The sequence below is a fragment of the Bufo bufo genome, chromosome 9, assembly GCF_905171765.1.
Source record: "Bufo bufo chromosome 9, aBufBuf1.1, whole genome shotgun sequence".
NCBI classification, from domain to species: Eukaryota; Metazoa; Chordata; class Amphibia; order Anura; family Bufonidae; genus Bufo; species Bufo bufo.
Window position 1 is genome coordinate 168,271,661 of NC_053397.1, and position 18,258 is coordinate 168,289,918.

Sequence of the window (18,258 nt, forward strand, 5' to 3'; positions counted from 1 at the left end):
AAATGACCATTATAAACATATACTCACATTTACTCCACTATAAGAATGTCAAAAGCCACAGATTAGCATGCTTACCAGCGCTGGAGGAATTTCCGATCTCAATCTTCCCGTAAACATATCATTCCAATGACATCTCTGGAAAGAGAAGACACAGCTACTGCATTAATAACATGCGTGTGCAAAAAGAGCAAACAGAGGTGAAATGTTAGTTACTGTTCAGTAATATGCATCTCAAAGATAAAATCTAAAGCATAAAAAAAAGAGCAGTCCCATCAGGACAACAGTAGTAGAAATGATTTTTAATGTAAAAAAAAATATATATATGGTATAATATGAGGATCATCCCTCGGCGCAAGGAACCAGAGTGCATGTAATGGCAGAAGGAAATCTTCAGAAGTTTATTGCAGAAATATTAGGAGTTTTGGGGATATACTTCCCCTACCTCAGGTAAAAGACTGCTATCATCAATAATACACATACAGGTATATATACAAAGAAAAAAGCAGGGCTGTGGAGTCGGAGTCCGAGTCGAGGAGTCAGAGTCGGAGGCAATTTTGGGTACCTGGAGTCGGCAAAAAATGCAAGTTTAAATGTCCCAATTCACAAAGTTATAATTAATTACCGTCTTTTTCGCCCTATAAGACGCACCTGCCCATAAGCTGCGCCTAGGTTTTTGAGGAGGCACCGTTATGGGGGGCATCCGTGGGTGGCACTGTTATGGGGGATCATTGTGGGGGCATCTGTGGATGACATATATATAGCATCTTATGTGTCATCCATGTGATCCCCCCATAACAGTGTCCCTGTGTAGTGAATGGGGGCCGGCATCTGTTTCTGTAATGGCAGCGAGGCCCGATGCCTGCTTCATTCATAAAGTGGGCGGAGCAGGCGCGTGACGTAGTGAGCTCCTCTACGAGCACCCACCCGGCCTCCTGACTGCCAAGAAGTTAGTAGTAAGTAGTACAGTGCTGGATTTAAGATGATTGGAATACTTTAACAATACCCACAAGTTAGATATGATTACCGTATATTACAGTGAGCGGGGCCCGGTGTAGTAGAATACAGTGACTGCACCGGGCCCCGCTGCCATTACATAAACAGATGCCGGCCCCCAGCCCCTCCCCCCTCTCAGCCTATTCACCGGACGGTCGCAGCATTCGCCCCCATAAGATGCACTTCTATTTTTCACCCACTTTTGCGAAAAATGCGGTACTTCTCTACTGTAAGAATAAAGGCCAATGCATGCAGTGCGTCACGTTACCGCAAAACGAACACGTTAAAAGGGATTGTCATCAGATTTTACCCCTATAACCTAAAGATATCCTTATGTCCGGACTAATAAAAAGAATCCTAAGCTGGCCTTATTAAACCTCACTGAGGCTCTATTTGTCCAAAAAACAGGTTTTTATAACCTGCCAATCACTTACTTAAGGTGCCCAAGGGGAGGTCCGTTAATACAGGGTGCCTGGCCGCACCCCTCGCCGTCCGGGGCCCAGCGCCGCCTTCCCCGTCTTCAGCGCCGCCTTCTACAGCTCAGCACCGCCTCCGCAATCCTCCCCGTCCCTCTGCCAGATCCCGCGCCTGCGCACTAAGCTCAGCCAATCTGCAGGTCATATTAGGGTTGAGCGAAGTGCGCACCTCGCTCAATGAAGCCGCTGCCAGGAGTCCGCACGGGCGCATCAGGCCGAGCCTAGTGCGCGGGATCTGGCAAAGGGACGGGAGGATTGCAGAGGCGGCGCTGAGCTGTAGAAGGCGGCGCTGAAGACAGGGAAGGCGGCGATGGGCACCGGACGGCGAGGGGTGCAGCCGGGCACCCTGTATTAACGGACCTCCCCTTGGGCACCTTAAGTAAGTGATTGGCAGGTTATAAAAACCTGTTTTTTGGACAAATAGAGCCTCAGTGAGGTTTAATAAGGCCAGCTTAGGATTCTTCTTATTAGTCCGGACATGAGGATATCTTTAGGTTATAGGGGTAAAATCTGATGACAGAATCCCTTTAAGTGACCATGAAGAAGCATGCTTTTCATATGCTTCCCTATATGGCACGCAACACACAGTTAAGGAGCGGCAATACTTATACTTTCCATTGTGTTGTGTTCCGCTGTTACAGGGAACGCAACGCCCATGGTTAACCTCGCCTCTCACTGATAACTGATTAAGTAAATATGTTTTTTTGCAGGACTAGAGACACTTGTATAAGTGAAGGGAATGGATAGTCAATAGTTCAAGACTGAAGCTGTAAACCATTTGAAAAACTGCTGTCATTCAGCTAAGGCTATAAAAACTTGTAAACTCAGATTGTTAGCTTAAACTTTAAACATTACTATGGGATTCTACTAGGGAAATCATGTTTTACAATAAATGCCCCTTCCCCTGCCCCGTCCTGGATCCTCCCACTGCCCTATCTTCAGCAGAAGATCAGCACACAAAGGAGAAGGCAGCAGCTTCCTCGCCAGTAGTTCTGTGGTAATGACATGTATGCTGCCTTTCTTTCCTTCCTATTAAATACATTTGCATATTAAATACAGAGGAGTCGGACCATTTATCTACCGACTCCACAGCCCTGGAAAAAAGGGGGCCAAAATCCAGGATTCCAAGGGAAAGGGGTGGTTCCAAAAACCCCAAGAGCATCCCCTAAACCAGATCCACAAGTAGAAAGCGTTTATTTTGATTGGACCGCGCTGCCTCAGAAGTCACAGAAAATCCACAATCGAAGCCAGCAAGATAATCACGGACATGGGGAAGCAAACAGGCCAGTCAAAACGGATACCCCTGACAAAGCTCGACTGAGCAAAACCCGGGTCGGGTGATTGATCCAGTGTATACTGCCTGTATATACTTGTACATTGTGAGTATAATAAAACCATTTTTTACTCCAATTTGCATGACGGTACTTCACTATTGGATGCAATTTTGGTGTTCCATAGAAGCCTGGAGAGGAGGAGAGGCTTTGACTGGCCTGTTTGCTTCCCCATGTCCGTGATTATCTTGCTGGCTTAGATTGTGGATTTTCTGTGACTTCTGAGGCAGCGCGGTCCAATCAAAAGAAACGCTTTCACCTGGGTGAACTGTACCCACTTCACCATTGGGACCTGCGACACCACTAAGCAACGTACTTTTTTGAGGCTTTTTTATAAACAGATCCACATGTAGAGCTAGAAAAGCCTATTACAGGAGGCATTGTCGAAACCGTACTAGACAATAGTTATAATGTACACAGAAAAGTGTAATGTAATGTAAAATATATGCGCTCTTCCCCTGTAAAGTCCCGGCCAATACCGGAGTGTTAGCCGGCTGCAAGTGGTCATGTGACGCCGTGAGCTCCATGGCAACACGATGCCAAAAAGACAGAAGCGCAATCCGCCCGGCGCTCATGAGAACTGGATGCTGGGGAGCGGCAGAGAGGAAAATTAAATAATAAAACTACTGGAAACTCACTATTCAGGCTCATTCAGACGGCCGTATGCTGTCCGCAAAAATGCGGATCAGTTTTGCGAATTAGATGCTGTCCCATTCACTTCTATGGGACCTTTTATTTCATTGCACGGCTCAGCAAAACAAATGAAACATGTCCTATACTTGTCAGCGAAAATCAGGATATCGCCCCATTGAAGTCTATGGGTCAGCAAAAAAACTGAATGCAATCCTTTTGCGGACATGCTGAACTGTCCGCAAAAAAAGGAGACTTTTGTATTACTTACCAGTAAAGTCTCTTTCTCGCTCTTCCTTGGGGGACACCGGAAACCATGGGTATAGCTCTGCTCCCTAGGAGGCGTGACACTAAGTGAAAGCTGTAAGCCCCTCCTCCATCAGCTATACCCTTCAGCCTGGAGAAGAGACTGCCAGTTGCGTGTCCAAGTAGTGAAAGATAACCACCAACCGGAAAAAGAACTGTCGAGCCCCAACGGGGGCAACCAAGCCGGAACCACAACTGTAACCCAAATGAAGGGCGGGTGCTGTGTCCCCCAAGGAAGAGCGAGAAAGAGACTTTACTGGTAAGTAATACAAAAGTCTCCTTTTCTCGCCCATATTCCTTGGGGGACACAGGAAACCATGGGACGTTCCAGAGCAGTCCCAGAAGGGAGGGACCAGAACAAACTCAACCAACACCAGAGGCATCAATCAACTGCCGCCTGCAACACCAGACGGCCTAAAGCAGCGTCAGCCGACGCATGAGTATGCACCCTGTAGAACTTGGTGAAGGTGTGCAAGGAGGACCAAGTGGCCGCCTTGCAAATCTGCTCCGTAGAAGCCCGATTCCTCTGAGCCCAGGAAGCCCCGACCGCTCTAGTGGAGTGAGCGGTAACACCAAGGGGCGGAACCTTGCCCTTGGCGAGATAAGCCTCAGTAACAGCCATCTTGACAAAACGGGCGATAGTAACTTTGGATGCCGCCATCCCTCTGCGCGACCCCTCCGGGACCACAAAGAGCGAGTCAGTATGCCTGAAAGAGCTGGTTACTTCCAGGTAAATCTTGAGCGCCCTGACAACGTCCAGGCGATGAAGCTTCCTCTCCCGCGGGTGGGAAGGGGAAGGACACAAAGAGGGGAGAACGATGTCCTCGTTCAGATGAAAGGCGGAGACCACCTTAGGAAGGAAGGAAGGGACCGGACGAAGAACCACCTTGTCCTGGTGGAACACTAGGAAAGGTTCCAGACAGGAGAGTGCAGCCAATTCGGACACCCTCCAAAGAGAGGTGACGGCTACAAGGAAAATAACCTTGCAGGACAGAAGTCGCAAGGAAATCGTCCGCAGAGGCTCGAAAGGGGAAGCCTGGAGCGCTGAGAGAACCAGGTTCAGGTCCCAGGGCGGTACCGGAGGGCGGTACGGGGGAACCGCGTGAGCCACGCCCTGAAGGAAGGTCTTGACAGGACCAAGGGGGGCCAGTGGGCGCTGAAACAAAATGGACAGCGCAGACACCTGACCCTTCAAAGAACTAAGGCCCAGACCTTGGGCCAGTCCGCTCTGCAGGAAGGACAAAACGGTGGGGAGAGAAAAGCGGAGCGGAGGAATCCCCAGATCGGCACAGAACCCCAAAAAGGTCCTCCAGGTCCTATAATAGATCCTAGAAGAGGACGGCTTACGGGCGCGGATCATGGTGCGGACGACGTCCGCAGAAAAACCCCTACGTGTCAGGACGGTGGTCTCAACAACCACGCCGTCAAACGTAGGGACCCTAAACGCGGATGGAAGATCGGTCCCTGAGAGAGAAGATCTTCCCTGGCGGGCAGCGGCCAGGGCGCGTCTGCCAGGAGCAGCATGAGGTCGGCATACCAAGACCGGCGGGGCCAGTCCGGAGCGACCAGAATCACCGAGACGCCTTCCGCCGCGATCTTCCGAAGGACCTTGGGCAGGAGAGGGATGGGAGGGAATATGTATGGGCGCGCGAAGCCTCGCCAAGGAAGAACGAGGGCATCGGCTCCGCAAGCTCCCGGATCCCTGGCCCTGGACAGATAGGCGGGGACCTTGTGATTGAATTTTGAGGCCATGAGGTCCACGTCCGGTATGCCCCAACGAAGGCAAATGGCCTCGAATACCTCCGGGTGAAGAGACCACTCGCCGGGGTCGACGGTGGTGCGACTGAGGAAGTCCGCCGCCCAATTGTCCACCCCTGGAATAAAAATTGCAGATAGGGCCGGGACGTGGGCTTCCGCCCAGCGGAGAATGCTGGTGACCTCCCGCATTGCTGCAGCGCTGCGAGTGCCCCCCTGGTGGTTTATGTACGCCACAGCCGTGGCGTTGTCCGATTGTACACAAACTGGATGACCCTTCAGCAGATGAGTCCAGTGTCGTAGAGACAGAAGGGCCGCTCTCAGCTCCAGGACATTGATCGAGAGTTTGGACTCCGATGGAGACCAAATGCCCTGGACGGATCGGGGAGGAAACACGCCTCCCCAGCCCAAGAGACTGGCATCGGTTGTAACCACCAACCAGTTGAGTGGCAGAAAGGACCTGCCCAGAAGAGGGGACTGTAACCACCAGCGGAGAGATGACCGCACCGGAGGCGATAGATGGAAGGGATGATCCAGAGACTCCGGCGATTTGTCCCAGGAGGAGAGGATCGCCCGTTGGAGAGGGCGGGAGTGAAACTGCGCAAATGGGATCGCCTCGAAGCAGGCAACCATCTGCCCCAAGACCCGCATGCAGAAGCGGAAGGACGGTCGACGGTGGAGAAGGAGACCCCGAACCGCCCCACGGAGGACCAGACGTTTTTCCGAGGGAAGACGTACCTCCGCCGCTCCTGTGTCTAAAAACATTCCCAGGAAGACTAGTTGTCTGGAGGGGGGAAGGGAGGACTTGGGGAAGTTGATGACCCAACCGAACCTCGCCAGAGTCTCTAGAGTGAGATCCACGCTGGCAACCGCTTGAGAAAGGGACGGAGCCTTGATGAGGATATCGTCCAAGTACGGTAGCAGAAAAACACCCCTGGAACGGAGTAAGGCCAAAACCGGGGCCAGGACCTTGGTGAACACCCGGGGGGCTGTTGCCAGCCCAAAGGGAAGGGCGACAAATTGGAAGTGGAGGTCCCCCACGGCGAATCGGAGGAAGCGATGGTGACACCGGGCTACCGGAACATGGAGGTAGGCATCCTGTATATCGATGGAAGACATGAAATCTCCCTGCTCCAGGGAAGCCACCGCGGAACGGAGGGACTCCATCCGAAACCGTCGAAGGAGGAGAAAACGGTTGAGCTTTTTGAGGTCCAAAATGGGCCGCACCGAACCTCCCTTCTTGGGAACTACAAAGAGGTTCGAGTAGAACCCTTGGAACCTTTCCTCTAGAGGAACGGGGGTAATCACCCCCCTGTCCAGTAAGGCTTGAACGGCCGCGGAGAACGCAGCTGCGCTTTTCGGGTCCCGCGGCGGGCGGGAGCGAAAGAACCGATCTGGAGGGAAGGATGCAAATTCGATTTTGTATCCGGAGGACACAATTTCGAGGGCCCAGGCGTCGGAGACATGAGCCATCCAGACGTCCCTGAAAAGGAGGAGCCGGCCCCCCACCCGGGTGGGTGGGGGCGCGCCTTCAGGCAGAGGACTGCTTTGCTGCGGGTGTGCGGGCAGCCTGCGGCTTGCGCCAGGAGGGCTGCGCCCGAAAAAACGGCTTCCTACGCTTATCCTGGGGAGGAGCCGAAGCGGCAGCTGTGGTGGGAGCCCCAGAGGCCCTGCGGGAGGACCGAAAACGAGACGCACCAGGGCGTCCGCGGGGGGCGCCCCTGGCTTGGGGTTGAGGAAGATGGGTGCTTTTACCACCCGTGGCCTCCGAAATAAGTTCGTCTAGGCGGACCCCGAAAAGGCGGGAACCCGCAAACGGTAGCCCCGCCAAGGAACGTTTGGAGGCAGCGTCCGCTTTCCAAACCTTCAGCCAGAGCTCCCTCCTGACGGAAACTGCCAGGGCGGAGGAGCGTGCAATAAGGGCTCCCGCATCAAGGGAGGCCTCACAAACAAAATTCCCGGCCCGAATAATAAGCTGGGCCAAGGAACGTAGGTCCTGGATGGGGACGTCCGAGTCCAACTCCTGTTCCAGCTGCGCACCCCAAGCAGAGATTGCTTTCCCTGCCCAAGCAGAGGCAAAAACTGGTCTGAGAGCAGAACCGGAGGCAGCAAAAATGCCCTTGGAAAGGGTCTCCATGCGACGGTCCTCCGCTGACTGAAGAGAGGACCCGTCGGGAACAGGGATGGCCGTGTTCTTTGACAGCCGGGCCACAGGGGGGTCCACCTTGGGTGGGGAAGACCATGTGGCCACGACATCGGCTGGAAAAGGATAACAAATGTCTAGCTTCTTGGGGTTGACAAAACGGGCGTCCGGGCGAGCCCAAGCCTTAGACACCAAAGAGGAGAAATCAGAGTGGATTGGAAAGACTTTTGAGGCCTGCCTGGGTCTGATAAAGGAGACGCTAGCTGCGTCAGAGCTAGGGGGGTCATCCTGCACCTTAAAGGTGTCACGAATATCAGATATGAGTTGACCCATCGCTGAGGCTAGCTTGGACGGCAGGGCCGAGTCCATTTCCAAATCAGAAAACCGCCAATTCACCTTCAGAGAGCGAATCCTTTGGAGAGGAGAGGCCCGTCTGGGTGCGCACGCGTGGCGGGGAGAGTGAGGCCTCAGAGGAGGAGGCTCGCTCTACTCTAATACGCTTCTGAGAGTGCCTAGCTCGGGAGGGGTCACTAAGAGAGAGTGAACCCGCTGCAGCGGCAGAAGCAGTGGACCCGGAGGGCGCGACAGTCAGAGAGGCGTCCTGCGGGGTAGGTGGCCTGTCTATTAGGCGGCCCACGACATGAGTGAGGCTTTCCACGGCCTGGGACAGGGATCTAGCCCAGTCAGGCGGGTCAGAGGAAGCAGGGAGCGACACAGCGGGCGACTGAGGCTGCGGTGGAGCTCGGCATGCAGTACAGTGCGGATCAGACTGCCCCCGGGGAAAGGGTTCCCTACAAGCAGTACAGGCATGGTACCAAGGCTTGGCGGCTGCAGAAGGGTCTGACATGGTGGAAAAGAGATGTTGCACTTAAAGTGGGAGACCCCAAAGAAAAGTGGTGGCACGGAGGGGGTTAACAGTCCTACCAGACCCGGATGATGCAAGCGGCAGCGGTAAGGGGAACAGACTGAGGAGGCTGTGGAGGAGAGGCAGCAGCACGGAGATGAATGGCTTCAGGATCGCACGGCAGAGAGGATTCCACGCAGCACTGAGAAGTGGAGCCCGATGAAACCGGAAGTAGCGGAGCGCATGTAGGAAGCTCCGCCCCCCCTCTGCCGCGCTGAAGAAGAAACAGAGCCGCGCGCGCGCGGCAAAATGATTTTAACCCCCAAGGTGATGAAGTGCCGGCCAAGATGAAATGGCGCCGTTCACGCCAGAGGGGTCTAATGCGCCTCTGTTGTCCCTGTAGGTAGAAAAAAATCGAATTAAAAACAACAAATAACGCAAAAAATTAAAAATTCATAGGAAAACAACCCTGCATAATAAGCAGGGGGTGTCTTGCCTCCTTGGACACTAAGCAAAAACTGGCAGTCTCTTCTCCAGGCTGAAGGGTATAGCTGATGGAGGAGGGGCTTACAGCTTTCACTTAGTGTCACGCCTCCTAGGGAGCAGAGCTATACCCATGGTTTCCTGTGTCCCCCAAGGAATATGGGCGAGAAAATGGATCCGCATTTTTGCGGACAGCATACGGCCGTCTGAATGAGCCCTTAGGAACAGGGAAAAGAAGAAAGAAGGAAAGAAGAAGAAATAATAAATCATAAGTAGTAAATAACAAAAGCTGAAATACATTATAAAATGCAGATTGTGTTAAAAGGGATTTGGCAATCTTCCATCCTCAGGTTTGTCTGGAATGGAAAAAGACACAGAATTTCTTGCAGTACTCTTACCGCCCTCAAGTCGCAAGGTGGTCTTGCGACTTGTGGGCGACACATTTACGTCGTATCCCTGCATGGTCTTCCCTCCTAGCATTCTCTACATGGATGGAAATTGAGAAGCTATGGTTGGCCCCTATTCACCCTAATGCCCTTTTGCGGTCACCATTACCGGCCAACTGTACTACCCAATTGTTGGGTCCTATGTCACTAACATATAGTATCTGGAAAAGTTGCAAACAGAAATTCCCGTTGGTATCTGATAAATCCTCCATGACCTCGTTTTTATTCAATCCCTTATTCCCGTTAGGGTTACAGCACGCCTCTTTTAAGCCATGGTTCTACAACAAATTATTCAGATTCGCTGATCTAGTGGAGTATAGGACCCTTGAGATTATACTATTTGAGTTGCTTAGGGAAAAATACAATTTACCGGAATCCTCTAGATGGCAGCATATACAAATTCAACACTTGCTTAGAACCTTATTTAATGACACAAAGGTATCTACTCCGACAATGTTTGAGCGATTATGTAAACTCTCGACCTCCAGCAGAGGTCTCATATCAGACATCTATGTTCTTCTCTCGACTCCGGAATCCCCACGGATTCTGCGCCATGCGTATATGTCTAAGTGGGAGAGATACTTTGAGAGGGAAATACCACTGAGTGATTGGAAGATTATATGGCGTAGAGCAGCAATGTCATCCACATGTGTGACTTCTAGAGAGAATTCCTTTTGATCTTTTGGTATCACACACCCCAGTTGCTTAAACACCTGAATCCTACTGTTTCTAGTACTTGTTGGAGGTGTGACTCTGGCCCATGGTCTTTGTTTCACATCTTTTGGGACTGTCATGCTATATTCCCATTATGGAGCAAGACCCAACACCTTATACTGCAACTAACTAATCTAAAATTCTCACTAGACCCCTATATGTTTTTACTGAACATGTCTCCAACAGTACTAAAGAAACATGTACTCTACTTAGTGCTTCATATATTGTCGGCAACTAGACGCCTTATAGCTAAATACTGGAAAAGACAGGACATACCGACTCGGCTTGACCTAATCTCCAGCGTTATGGATGTTAGACGAATGGAACACCTAACCGCGCTTATCAATAACACTACAGACAATTATACAAAAAAAAGGGATTTGGGAAAAAATAATTGATATATATTTTATATTTTGAAATTCATTCACACTTCGTTTGGGTGGTAAACGGCGAATTGTGTTATGGATTACGTTACCACGGACCATAACGCAATTCTATAATGGAATGCCTTTAGAGGCATTCCGTTATTCAATCAGTCATAATAGAAGCCTATGGGCTGCAAAACGGATCCGTCCCGTTTCCGTTATGCAGAGGAGTCCTCTACTTCCTTGTCCCTCTTAACACCTCCTTTGCGCCTCACTTGCTGATGTGGGTAACCGTTGAGGCCAGTTTTCGGCCGACTGGTCACATTACCTCAGTTTTCAGGAACAAGTAGAGTCCAGGAGAGTACATGTGAAGAACTGAAATGTGCGGCAGTGATTTGGAAAGGTGAATAAACTTTAAAAAAATAAATAAAAAATGCTTGGGTCTAAATTTGTAATATCACCAAGGATTAGGGTCGTGCAGTGAATGCCTTCATCGGCCTCTTAATTCCACATAAAACTACTCGGTTCCCTGTGACCTGCAGTCTGACCACCCAACTAAGGCCTCTTTCACACGGGCGTTGCGGAAAAATGTGCGGGTGCGTTCCGGGAACACCCGCGATTTTTCCGCCCGAGTGCAAAACATTGTAATGCGTTTTGCACTCACGTGAGAAAAATCACGCATGTTTGGTACCCAAACCTGAACTTCTTCACAGAAGTTCGGGCTTGGGTTAGGTGTTGTGTAGATATTATTTTCCCTTATAAACATGGTTTTAAGGGAAAATAATAGCATTCTGAATACAGAATGCTTAGTAGGTGATCAATTGAGGGTTAAAAAAAAATAAAAATAATTAACTCACCTTCTCCTCTTGTTCGCGTAGTTCCCGGTCTCTTCTTTAATGATGAAGAGGAGAAGGTGAGTTAATTTTTTTTTTTTTTTTTTAACCCTCAATTGATCACCTACTAAGCATTCTGTATTCAGAATGCTATTATTTTCCCTTATAACCATGTTATAAGGGAAAATAATACAGTGAATAGACTGTCACCTAGCAACCATGCGTGAAAATCGCACCGCATCCGCACTTGCTTGCGATTTTCACGCAACCCCATTCACTTCTATGGGGCCTGCGTTGCGTGAAAAAACGCAGAATATAGAGCATGCTGCGATTTTCACGCAACGCATAAGTGATGCGTGAAAATCACCGCTCATCTGAACAGCCCCATAGAAATGAATGGGTCGGTATTCAGTGCGGGTGCAATGCGTTCACCTCACGCATCGCATCCGCGCGGAATACTCGCCCGTGTGAAAGGGGCCTAATACAGCATCTGCTACGTCAGCCGGAAGTAAGAGCCTCTATACAGATCATGAGAGGCTCGATGTGAGTCTCAGACTTGAATAAGGACTCTTACTTCCGAAGGACACAGCAGACGCTGTATTACTTGGGTGGTCAGACTGAAGGTCACCTGATCCTGCAGCACCGGGAAAGGAGTCATTTGATGCAGAATAAAGAAGCCAATAAGGGCTTCCCTGAACTTCCCTGAACTTAGTGATGCTACAAACAGTGGCCCAATAAAAGATAAAATAAAATTGTGCTACTTTAACCCCTTAGGCCTCTTTTAGACGGGCGTTGCGGGAAAATGTGCGGGTGCGTTACGGCAACACCTGCAGTCTGACCACCCAACTAAGGCCTCTTTCACACGGGCGTTGCGGAAAAATGTGCGGGTGCGTTCCGGGAACACCCACGATTTTTCCGCGCGAGTGCAAAACATTGTAATGCGTTTTGCACTCGCGTGAGAAAAATCACGCATGTTTGGTACCCAAACCTGAACTTCTTCACAGAAGTTCAGGCTTGGGATCGGTGTTCTGTAGATTGTATTATTTTCCCTTATAACATGGTTGCATCGTAAAATAGGGCTGGAGGGGTTAAAAAAATAAATAAAAATAGAATAGAATATAAAGCATGCTGCGATTTTCACGCAACGCACAAGTGATGCGTGAAAATCACTGCTCATGTGAACAGCCCCATGGAAATGAATGGGTCGGTATTCAGTGCGGGTGCAATGCGTTCAAATCACGCATCGCATCCGCGCGGAATACTCGCCCGTGTGAAAGGGGCCTTAAGGACCGGGCCATTTTTCACCTTACGGACCAGGCCATTTTTTGCAAATCTAACCAGTGTCACTTTATGTGGTAATAACTTTAAAAACGCTTTTACTCATCCAGGCTATTCTGAGATTGTTTTCTCGTCACATATTTATAAAAAAAAAAAACAAATTTACCAAAAATTTGGAAAAAATTAGCAAATTTCAATTTCTCTGCTTTTAAAACAGATAGTGATACCTCATATAATAGTTATTACTTTACATTTCCCATATGTCTACTTCATGTTTGGATCATTTTGGGAACGGCATTTTATTTTTTGGGGACGTTACAAGGCTTAGAAGTTTAGAAGGAAATCTTGAAATTTTTCTGAAAATTTCCAAAACCCACTTTTTAAAAAGGACCAGTTCAGGTCTGAAGTCACTTTGTGAGGCTTACATAATAGAAACCACCCAAAAAAGACCCCATTTCAGAAACTACACCCCTCAAGGGATTAAAAACTGATTTTACAAACGTTGTTAACCCTTTAGGTGTTCCACAAGAATTACTGGAAAATGGAGATGAAATTTCAGAATTTCACTTTTTGGGCAGATTTTCCATTTTAATAATTTTTTTTCCCGCTAACAAATCAAGGATTAACAGCCAAACTAAACTCAATAGTTATTACCCCGATTCTGTAGTTTACAGAAACACCCCATATGTGGTCGTAAAGTGCACATGGCAGGGCGCAAAAGGAAAGGAACACCATATGGTTTTTGGAAGGCAGATTTCACTGGGATAATTTTAAACTTGCCATGTCATATTTGAAGACCCCCTGATGCACCCCTAGAGTAGAAACTCCAAAAAAGTGACTCCATTTTGGAAATAAAATAAGGTGCCAGATTTGTTGGTACTATTTTACAGATGATTTTTGGTTGCTCTATATTACACTTTTTGCGAGGCAAGTTAACAAAAAAAAAAATTACCGTATTTATCGGCGTATAACACGCACTTTTTCCCCCTGAAAATAGGGGGCAAATGATGTATGCGTGTTATACGCCGATATAATGTTACAGGGGTGTGGAATTCCTATCGCCCGAGACATGCAGTTCAGGGCGCCGGGCAGGTAGTTTGTGCAGGCAGCTTAGCCCTGCGGGCAGGTAGCAGGGCTAGGGTTGCGCCGGGTTTTCCTCTAATACACAGCCCGTTGCAGCAAGTCCGGGCTGCTTACCGCAGTGTTATCAGCGCTCCTGTGCAGGCCGGAAGTCGGGCGCCGCGGGCCGGAAGTCAGCTCCCAGCGGAGGCACAAGTTAGTCAGCGGCTGTAGTAGGAGCTCCTGACATGGTGGCAGCCTGTGCCGTGATAGATAGCGCAGCAGGTAGTGTGTGTGGTGACTGCTCTGGGTCAGCTATGCTCTGCTGTCAGGCTGCCGCTCTGCTTCTTCTCCCTGGCATTGAAGTGTCAATAGGAGTGCTGCCAGGTTCCAACTTCCAGCCACTCACCCTCCATGAATAGGGGGTGGACGGGGACTTCCCCATACTAACGTCTCCCTCTTGCCCCCATACAGTATAACGTCACCTTGGGGCTGCCCTAGTGCCCCATACAGTATAACGTCACCAAGCGGCTGCCCCCGCACAGTATAATGTCACCCTGTGGCCCCTGCCCCCATACAGTATAACGTCACCCTGTGGCCCCCGCCCCCATACAATATAACGTCACCCTGTGGCCCCCGCCCCCCATACAGTATAACGTCTCCCTGTGGCCCCCGCCCCCATACAGCATTTTAATTTTTTTCCTGAAATTTCCCTCTTAAAATGAAGGTGCGTGTTATACGCCGATAAATACGGTAGTTGTTTTGCCACGGTTTTTATTTTTTGTTATTTACAACGTTCATCTGACAGGTTAGATCATGAGCTATTTTTATAGAGCAGGTTGTTACGGACGCGACAATACAAAATATAACTACTTTTTTTGTTTGTTTCAATTTTATATAATAAAGCATTTTTGAAAAAAAAATAAAAATTTTGTGTCTCCATATTCTGAAAGCCATATATATTTTTTTTTTTTATGTAGGGGCTCATTTTTTCAGTATGAGATGACGATTTGATTGGTTCTATTTTACGGTGAATATGACTTTGTGATGTAAGGTGACAAAAAAATGGCTTGACACTGTTTTTTTATTTTATTTATTTTTTACTGTGTTCACCTGAGTTAGGTCATGTGATATTTTATAGAGAAGGTTTTTACGGACGTGGCGATACCTAATATGTCCCGGTATTTTACTCTAATATTTTTGAAACAACAAAAAAAACGAGATTTTTGTATAACTTACCAGTAAAATCTCTTTCTCGCTCTTTCCTTGGGGGACACAGAAGACCTTGGGTATAGCTCATCTCCATAGGAGGCGTGACACTAAGTGAAAGCTGTTAAGCCCCTCCTCCACAGCTATACCCTCAGCCTGGAGAGAGAGACTGCCAGTTGCGTGTCCAAGCAGTGAGAAAAGGCAAAGTCCAACAAGGAACCAACAAGCCAACTACCCAACGGGTAACACAAACTCGGAAACCGTGTAGAGAAAAACAATGAATGGGTGGGTGCTGTGTCCCCCAAGGAAAGAGCGAGAAAGAGATTTTACTGGTAAGTTATACAAAAATCTCGTTTTCTCGCCCAGTTTCCTTGGGGGACACAGAAGACCTTGGGACGTTCAAAAGCAGTCCAAAAGGGGAGGGACCACAGCTCCAAGGCGAAGCACCCGAAGGCATCAAGGAACCTCCGCCTGCAGACCCAGGCGGACCAAGGCAGCATACGCCGAAGCCAGAGTATGCACCCTGTAGAACTCTGTAAAGCGTGCACGGAAGACCTGTGGCCGCCCTGCTCAAATGCATGGCCGAAGCCCAATGTCTCCGGCCCAGGAGGCACCGATCGCTCTGGTGAAATGAACGGTGACAGCAAAGGCAGAATCCTGCCCTCGGTGCGGTAACCTCAGCAATAGCCAATCTGATAAGGCGGAGGAAAACCACCCTGGAGTCCGTCAACTCTAAGTGCGGACCTCCAGGAAACCCAAGAGACCAAACGTCGACAAGAGTCGGAGATCTCCAAGTAAAACCGGCAAGGCCCAAACAACGTCCAAAATCGGTGAAGTGTTGAAGCGAAAGGCAAACACCACCTTCAGAAGGAAGGAACGGGATGTAGAACAGCCCTGTCCTGGGAAAAGACATAAGGCTCAGAACAAAAAGGGGCCATTCAGGCACCAGTCAGAGACACGACTGATACGGAAACACAACCGTACAGGACAGACGGGGTAGAGAGAACTTCTGTAACGGCTCCAAGGACAAGATTGGAGCACCGAGAGCTCAGTATGAAGTTCCCAGGGCGATACCGAAGGACAGTACAGAGGAACCAAAGAGCCATTTCGAGTAAGAAGGTCTTGACAGGCCCAGAGGGCCGGGGAACGCTGGAAGAGGAAGAACAGCGCCGACACTTGACACCTCAAGTAAAGGAATCCCAGTCCCAGGTCCAGGCCGGACTGGAAAAAAAGACAGAACCATGGGGAGAGAAAAGGTCAGAGTGGGGAATGCACAGCTTCCCACAGAACCCCAGACAAAAGAACCATAAGTCTTACGACAGATCCTGGACGAAATACAGCCAGGAGCGGACAGTAGCAAACCCGCTGGAGTCGCCTGGCAAGCGGGCGAAAAAAAACAATGTGATCAGGCGCAGACCAGTAACACGGGCAGAAGTCGACAAAACTGGTCCCGTCGGCCCCCGGGCAACGTTGTCCCGTATCCACCCTAGCGGGGGAGTAGAAGGACAGACTGAAAGGAACCAAAGGGCCCGCCCAGCATCCGCCAGATGCCAGGACAAGACAGGCTAAAGTCCATGCTGATGTAGCCATGTTCTACAGTCCCGGTGTGGGAGATCAAAGGACAATCTGGACCGAAAGGTAGTCCCCCCAAGTTACCGAGAAGGTAAGTCTACAGAAGGACCATTGACTTAGAATGGACCACGCAATCTGCACTCAGCGGGAGGACAGAACGCGGTAGACTCGGTAAATAGGCACAGCTAATACAGCCAGTGTGGACAAGGGAGACAGTACGAGGCCAAAAGGAACACCGGAACCATCCACATGAACAACCATGCTCTCCCCAGAGGGGAGGACAGTGAAGGAACAGCCTCTGAAGTCTGGCGGGACAGAAGCCACATCGGAGTGATCTGTACCGAGCGGGAGCCAAACAGAGCCGGCGAGATAAGGTAGTCGAGACAGAGGCCGGCATAACACCCTCCAATCGAAAGGAGGAGTAGGCAACAGGGAAGCCATAGGACAGCTCAAAAGCAGAACCCTGCTACACTGTGAGATGCCCGGTTCACCGCCTCGCAGAAGGCGAATACCCTGAGAACCCAAGGTGGAGGTCCTCCGGACCTGGGTAATCGAGCACCCAAGAGAATTTGGGTGACTTTCCCCGAGAAAAGCGGCCCGCACCTGGTAGCAGATCAGACTGAAGCGTAGAGGCGCCAAGAGGAAGGACTCATACCACACTACATCCGAAGAGGAGGAAATTGCAGCAGGCAAGGGAACCGCAGTCCTGCCAGAGCCAACGAAGAATTCGAGGGGCGCTCCAGACAACAGCACTCCCGACCATGTGACCACTAACGCAGGGAAGCAATACCGCGGAAGGACGAATGGGCACGCATCTAGGAACCACGAACACTCCCTGGAATAAAGGGCCAACTAAATGAATGAGTACCACCCAGCTCCGTGCAGCAGAGAGCAAGTAGAGCCCGTCCGGGTCAGGTGGACAGAATGAACTCCTTAGAGACGAGTGCAAGGCTTGCGGCCAGCATCGTATCCCAAGAAAACAAAAGTATGCCGCAGGAAGCAGGTGAGGCATACGTACGAGCAGCCCGTAAGCAGTGAGAAGGCCAACCCACCTACAGGAGGAGAAGGCATAAACGGCCCAAACAACGCACAAGAACGTTCGCTCACTGCAAAAAGGTTAATTCAGCGAAAAAGGGGGCTCGCCACAGAGTGCCACAGCATGTACGGAATTGCAAAGTGCAACCTGAAAGGGAGTTATGCACAAGCCTAGTATAGCATGCGATGGAACGCAAGCAGTCCGCCCCGAAAGGGGGGAAATTGTATCTGGCAAACTGCAGTCTGCAAGAGTGCAAAGGCCGGTCCCAAAAGGGAGTGATGCCTAAGGCCGTACCTACTTCAGAGAAGCAGGACATACCCTATAATCCAGCAGGAGGTCCACCTAGTGAAAGGGGAACATGCACAGGATTATCCTAGCATTAAGTGAGTGTGCAATAATACACCCAACACTGATTTAGCGAGAGTGCTACTACTCTGCCAATGAAGGGGGACATGTACAAGTCCAGTACAGCCATACAAGGACAGCCGTGAATCTCATGAGCGTGCCAAATTCTGCCCATGGAACAAGGGGTGGTCACGCACAAGTCCAGCACCATATCCAATGGGAGTGCAAGCGTTCCACCCATGTTAGAGGGCCATGCTCATGGCCAGCAAGGTATCCGGTGAGAGTGTAGCATGCCGCCCAGAAAAAAGGGGGGGTAATGCACATGGCCAGCATCTCATCCAGGGAGAGTGCGTGCACCCGCCATGTATGGAAGTCATACACATGGCCAGCAACGTACTGGTGAGAGACAAACACAGTCAGTGAGAATGTGTGTATGTCAC

At 50.0% G+C, this 18,258-nt stretch overlaps 1 protein-coding gene across 1 annotated transcript in view; it reads right to left on the reverse strand.

Moving 5' to 3' along the window:
- The window catches only part of RANGAP1 (Ran GTPase activating protein 1), an 83,857-nt gene that overhangs the window by 46,884 nt on the left and 18,715 nt on the right, over positions 1–18,258 (reverse strand). The window contains exon 4 of the mRNA XM_040407522.1: positions 76–135. Within this exon, the coding sequence (XP_040263456.1) occupies positions 76–135 (60 nt within the window). The remainder of the gene's footprint in view (positions 1–75; positions 136–18,258) is intronic.